This window comes from Ips typographus, linkage group LG11, assembly GCF_016097725.1.
Source record: "Ips typographus isolate SLU linkage group LG11, UJ_Ityp_2.0, whole genome shotgun sequence".
NCBI classification, from domain to species: domain Eukaryota; kingdom Metazoa; phylum Arthropoda; class Insecta; order Coleoptera; family Curculionidae; genus Ips; species Ips typographus.
In genome coordinates, this window is record NC_138432.1 from 3,089,924 (window position 1) to 3,096,980 (window position 7,057).

A 7,057-nucleotide genomic window follows, 5' to 3' on the forward strand; every position below is an offset into this window, starting at 1 on the left:
TATATTCCCCTAAGAGTGTCAATAATCTTTTTGGCAGTTGTTTTTTCTTTGATTACTTCTAGCACATTGTCTGCTAGACAATTTACATTCAAGTTCCTTGCCTTTACATCACTCTTTTTGAAAGTTGCATGTTCTGAAGGTTCACCTGGAGGAATTGTGCTCAACATCTCCAAAACCCCATGATGCTCAAGCAACAATTTCATTCGGAATTCCCAGTTGGAGTAGCCTGTACCATCGAACTGCTTAATTCCACCAATTGGTGCTCCCATTGACGCCATTTTATAACACTTCCTTATAGATCCGCTGCTGATGCAATAGACACTACCACCAAAGTTATCCTTTACTCGATTAACCACTATTTACTTCCTCAGACAACACATTCCGTCACTGGGCCCATATCCTGTGATTTGTTGATTCTTTGTATGTAGTTTTCAATAAAAGATAACTTAACTTTAATGGTTTTATTGCACTTTAAATCAGTGTTTAAACAAAATACATGACATGGCACGATGACTTCGTACAACTACTACCCTTGACATCTTTTACATGACACACATGACAGTTGACTTATAAACTAATACAGTGTTCATATACATATAGAATTGTTATCAACAAAAACTGCGTCAACTTCTATGTAAGAAGTAAATAAAAACAAATTGTATATAAAGTTCGGGTTTTAATGAATAAACTAAACATCTGGCAACGTGGCGCGTTAAACGTCAATGACGTACATTGGCCGATTTATTGCCGTCTAATGTACTAGTAAAATCTAATATTTACCCGAAGATTTAAAAAAAAAATTACAGTTTACTTAAAAAACAAACAAGTTTTTGCTTTATGTCAAATCTTTTATTTTTGCTTTAAGCAGTATCAATTTGTACCTACACGTACTGTAATCTTAAGCGATTTAGAAGTAGAAACGATATACAGGGTGTCCCATAAGGGACACGTCACAGTGACACCGCAGGTAGGTCAGCCAAAGAGGCACCGAACCAGCCTAACATGACCCTAGTAAAAGTTTCATGGTTTTCGAGTTATTAGCAAATTACGATTTTTCATGAATTTTCACATTTTTTAACATTGTCAGTGCCAGAATTCTGTTGGAAAGCTCTCGAAGCTTATTTTTTTTATTGTATAGAATCCTAAATAGTTACTTAAGATGCCATGAGCATGTTTTTCTCAAAAAGTATTGTAAAGTTCCGAAAAATACTGGATAAATCTTGATTTAAATTATCAGCAAAATAAGAATTTTCACTTTGGGCACCTGCCGTTAAAAAAAATCGTTGAAACGAAACGAGCAAATAACGTCAAAAGATTAAGCATGTTATGCAAATTCAGAAATGGTACAATACAAGTATCTTATTCCGATAAAATTAGGTATTTTCATCACTTTACCGATTGGACCTATTGGACTAAGTTAAAACTAGGAATCCCGCTAGCCGTCGCCCTCCAGTAAAATTTTTTTATTTGCCAGATTCACGGGAGGAAAAGAGATAGAAATAATTTGTATCATCCTTTTGAAAGATATCGTTCGCTAATAATAATAGCTTCGACTCTGACGCACAGTGTCGATTACTACCTGAACCCCCACATCACGGGCTTTGTCCTGTCTTTCTTTATCAACTTGTTAAAGAAAGGGATGGATAATTGAGAAATTTTCGGAATTCTGGCACTGACAATGTTAAAAAATGTGAAAATTCATGCTAATAACTCGAAAACCATGCAACTTTTACTAGGGTCATGTTAGGCTGGTTCGGTGCCTCTTTGGCTGACGTACCTGCGGTGTCACTGTGACGTGTCACTTATGGGACAGCCTGTAGATATGTTTTAAAGAAAACATGGTGCATCGATATGCCAAGCCCTTGAGCGGCGTGGGGCCCATCCGGTGGTTGTCGGGTGGGTGAAAACCATGTTGTCCAACCGTTTGGTTTTTGCGGAGCTCAACGCAAGCACGTCAGAGGCGTGGGTCGCCAGGGGATGCCCTCAAGGGGGCGTTCTCTCGCCCACTCTTTGGTGCCTAGTTGTTGATACTCTGCTGTGGAGACTCAACTCTGCTGATGTCTCGCTGACGATGTGGCCATTCTTTCGAGTGGTCGTGCCATCGGGGTTCTGGCGAGGAAGGAATATCCAGGCTGCCCTTCGATCCACACAAGTTTGGTGTGAGGTGGAGGGTCTCTCTGTGAATCCGGCCAAAGTGGAAGTCGTCATCTTTATGAGACAACGGACACTCGGGCCGTTGCCGGACTTAAATCTGTTCGGCCACATTCTAGGGTACAAATCCCAGGTCACATACCTAGGGGTCATTCAAGATTCCAGTATTTTTTCCAGTTCCATAATTTTTGAACCTCTTCTGTATTTCAGTTGCTCTTAAAGTTATCAAAAAGGGAAGGACGGTTCCCAAAGTAGTTTTCATATAGAATCCAACGGCGTAGTCAGTTTTTTTCTATTCCGTTTAGTTTCTGACATATGACAGTAAGTTACATTTTTTAAATGAAACATTCTATATATTTTTACGTCATTTAATTCTGTTGATTTTTACCTTTTCAACGGTGTATTACAACATATAAGTTTGTAGAGGTTAATCCTGTTATTTAAAAAAAATACCTTCGCTAAGCTAAAAAAAAGCCAATATCTAAAATACCAAACAAAATCGGAAATCATATAAACTAACACATCAGAAAATTAAATATTTTTAATAAATCTTATGAAAAATCTAAGTTACAAGCAGTTCTACCGTCACTTTAATAAGAAAAGTGGTCATTTCTATTTTCTACTATTTTTCAGGTAGAAGTAAAAAAAACTGTTTATAAACGACATGTAACATGTTAATATAAACATATCCAAATTTTGTTTCGACTGTGGGTATTTTTATACATATTATTTAGCACTTTTTTGTTAAGAAAACGCTTTTTTTCTAATTACCAAGATTAACGTTTACAAACTTATATGTTTAATACACCGTTGAAAACGTAAAAATCAACAGAATTAAATGAACTAAAAATATATAGGGTGTAGGTTATACTTAAAAAATATAACGTACATGTCAGAAACTAAACGTAATAGAAAAAAACTGACAACGCCATTGGATTCTACGTCATAACCTCTACCGGAAACCGTTTTTCCTTTTTTGATAACTTTAATAGCAAATGAAATACAGAGGAGGTTCCAAAATTACCCATTTTCAGAAGTTTGCGCAGCCCACTCGTCGCCAGTCATCTCAGCTCGGAAAAAGAGATCGCAACACGCTATTTTTTCTATCTATTACCGTTTTCTCTGTACCTAGTAAAACCATCGAAAATGCAGCACCCTGTACCACGGACCTCTAAAGTTTGTAGTACCTGAGAGGGAGGACTGGGAATTCTCTCGAAACTCTATCCTCCCATCACATGAAGACGTATGGTTTACAGATGGATCCAAAACTGTGACGGGGGCAGGGGTAGGTGTGTATGTAGCGACTTCGGAGACGAGGTTTAGCTTCCCTCTAGGCTGCTGTAACATCTTCCAAGTCGAAATATTTACGATCATCCGATGCGGGGAGTTTATTTTATTCTCACCGCTACGCCGGAAGGATATAATTTATTTGTACGAACAGCAAGGCAGCAATGACTGCCTTAACAATCGCGCGATCTCCAACTTCATGGTGACGTAAAAATCGTCACCGGCCAGAGCCGATAGGGTCCGGTATAACTCTCGGGCGATTTTGAATTCTTTCGATTCTAAGAAGAAAACCCTGAAATTCAGGTTCGCTTTATTTCCACTGGGCGCAAAATACCAGTGTTGCGGTCGTTTCGAGATACAGCGACATAGTCATCCGCAAACGCATACAATATTAGAATTGTACCGAAGGCAAGAGCGAATAAGAGCAAGTATTAGAGCAGTAAGATTTAGAATAGTAGTTCTTTCCTCCTGCTATAACAACGATGTGGAAAAGTAAAAAAGGTAAGGTAGTGAGTTAACAAAGGTGCCTATTGTGAGGTCTGGGGTGGTAGGAAGCAATTTCGAATCCACTTGACCAAAATTTTCAATTTTTCTTTTTGAAACACATTATGACACCCTGCAACCATGTTTGGCAATTTGCTACAGATTGACCAGTCACACGACGATAAACTGTACTTCAGCAATGATGTTAATGATAGAGCAGAGCAGTAGAAACTGAACTGCCGCCACCACTCATATTTACTGAAACTAAACTTTTGTGTACAAAAGTTGTTTTTTGTGTGACATTACAATGCTTGAAAAATTGACAATTATATAATTAGGTCACAAAATGTTGCACCACAGTTAATTGGGTGTTTCTGTTAAATTACCTCATCCCACGATTACCTAAAGCACTTCACTGACATATCAAATTTGGATCAAAGTCCCCTATTCAAGCTTTTTTAGAAGATAAGTGCAATGAAATACAACCGAGAAGTGGTTGAGTGATATGAACTATAAATGGTTTTCGGAATTGGAAGAGAAAAAGTTGAAGCTAATACACTTTAGAAGGAATGACCCAAGGGATTAAAATAGAATGATGTCCAGTAACCGCAAATGCTGATTGATCGTAGTAATGGCGTCCCAAATATGTGAGTTAGGGACAAAAAATATTTCCATTAGTTTATGGCCAACGTCTAGATATATTAAGCATATAAATTCATCAATAAAATAGAATCTGAGGGGATCTATAAAGGATATCTTACATATATCTTGTGAACAACTTAATATCCTTTATGGAACAATTTAATTCGATTCAGAACAAACAAATGATATTCAAACACAGTCACAGTAATTTTGAAGACCTTACCAATCATTTTCATCGTTTTCCTTTCCTATAGCTTATAGTATTTATTTAACAAACATCCTTAAGAAGAAACTGTCTTTATTTTAATTAATCCACTAAACATAACGCAATATAGTCTACCATTTAACACTACCACCAACATGCCAGGTTTCAGAATGTTTATCAGGTCCTCTCAAAACTTGCCCATACCCAGCATTGATATCATGATTTTCTCCATGCTTTTGCACTTCCACCTGTCCTCTAGTATTGCCCCTTTGATCTCTGCTGATATCAGGACGAACCTCCCATTGTTTAGGGTTTTGCTGTTGAGGTTGTTGAGCACCGTCGTACTTGTTGACAAACCGTTTTGCTCTGATGGTAATTGGGGATTTTATAGGGTAAGTGGGTCGAATTAGTTCAGGGACGTCATGTGGCCTGATAGTTGGCAGCACTAGTTTGGGGAGATTGTGGTCGTTGTGGACTGGCTCAGGATAAGCTGTGACGTAGAGCACCAAGCCTAAGAAAAAAATAAGTAATGTTGATGATGACATCTGAAAAAAAAATTGATTAATTACCTTGTGAAATAATCAAAACAATATTATTAGATATGAGAAATTTTGGGTTTAATACTCGTGTATGTTTAAACGGCTGAAAGAAGTTACTTACGACCACTCTGAAAGTTTAATTTAGTTAGTGGTATAGTTTTTTTTTGCCTTGTGGTATGAACAACATTTTACGTACAGTTCTCTCGGAGCCTTAACCTCAAAAATGTTGAGAGGTTTGGCTACATTGCTCATCTATGACGTCATGATTGTCTATGACGTGCACGCATAGTTATGTGGCGGATCCTTTATAAGTATTACTATTATTATTGTTTAAAAGTGGGAAAGTCTACTGTTTCGGCTTTGTTTGCCCATTTTTTGTTTTCAATAGATGTATCCATACAGGATGGCCAAAATCATTGAACCACTATCATTTTCATGAACGGGATTCTTTAAATTATTTTTTATAAAATCGTGCAAAACAGTATCCTATTTTTGAATGATTTTTAGTTCAAAAATTTTACTTTTTTGCACTATGTTATATTTTCTGTGCTTTTGTCATAAATCCAGTTTTAAACCCAAATTGTTTAACCCAATTTGTAAGTAAAAAAGTGTTGTTGTATTTTGGTAGTATTATTTTTAACAATTTTTATTATTATATTTAGCTTTTTATTAACGCATATTTGTGATATTTATGTAGCATTTGCTAAATAAAGAAATATTATTATTATATTATTAGTAAATAGGAGGACTAGGATAAAAATAAATTATTTTTTTAAAATCGTTAAAAAAGTTCTTATTTTCTGCACTAGTACAACAAAATCTTTTTTTTACTGTGCTATATTTGCTCGGCTTTATAAAAAAAAGTCGATTTTATAAAAAATGTTGTATGCAACCCATGCAAACAGTTATTTATGCAACAAGTGCAAAAAGTACATCTTTTTTGAACGCGTGAAAGTTGTTATACATATAATATAAAGATATATATTATATACGTTTAACATGTACTCATTTACCTACTTTTTGCACTTGTTGCATAAATAACTATTTGTATTATAGCACTAGATACATACCTTTTAATCTTCTGTTCTGTTAACACTGTTACAGCTGGTTCTCTTCGGGTACTGACTGAATTCTGATCAAAGCATTCGGCGACCTTTATAATCATACATAGCGGCTCGATTTGTGGTACTTTACATTTCTTAAGTAGACGGGGATTCACTTTTCGGTTATACTTTTGATTGCTAATTCGCGACCGTAAATGAACTCGGTTTAGATTACAATGTGTGCCATTGCGTAGGAAATAACAAACGCATTCTAGGAAGTCACAGTCTTATTAAATACCAGGGATTTTTTTCACAGTTTATCATTTTTGTTTACTTTGCTTTGTATGCAGATTAATACTATTTTTATACGACCTATATAAAATTAATATTAATCTGCCTACATACTGTTTCACAATAAATTTCTGCGTCATATTTCAAAGCCTGAGTTTACATAAGAAAATAACTCAAGTTACTAAGTACGGACCAATGTTGTTTCATTACGGACCTACAGGGTGTAGTATAAATAAAAAAAGTTTTTACAGGTAAAAAAGCAAAAATTACCCAATAAACAGACAAGCAATTGTTTTACATAAAAAGTAGAATAACTGACCGACATTTTAACGTTTATCGTTGTTATTTGGTTATAGTTTCGAAGGTGAATTTACGTTGAACAGAAAACGGTCACCACATTACCACAAAACTACGTT

At 35.8% G+C, this 7,057-nt stretch overlaps 1 protein-coding gene across 1 annotated transcript; it reads right to left on the bottom strand.

The window, feature by feature from the left end:
• Positions 1-4,706: 4,706 nt before the first annotated feature.
• On the bottom strand, positions 4,707-6,568 carry LOC145735480 (uncharacterized). Its single transcript, XM_081989395.1, has 2 exons — positions 6,378-6,568; positions 4,707-5,313 (listed from the first exon to the last, which is right to left on the bottom strand). Exon 2 carries the CDS (start codon positions 5,311-5,313, stop codon positions 4,900-4,902), a length of 414 nt encoding a protein of 137 aa, XP_081845521.1. The 5' UTR covers positions 6,378-6,568; the 3' UTR covers positions 4,707-4,899.
• Positions 6,569-7,057: the final 489 nt, after the last annotated feature.

What these genes read in the sequence shown, in the direction of transcription:
- LOC145735480 (XM_081989395.1), bottom strand. Translation starts at nt 5,313, where the DNA reads ATGTCATCATCAACATTACTTATTTTTTTCTTAGGCTTGGTGCTCTAC.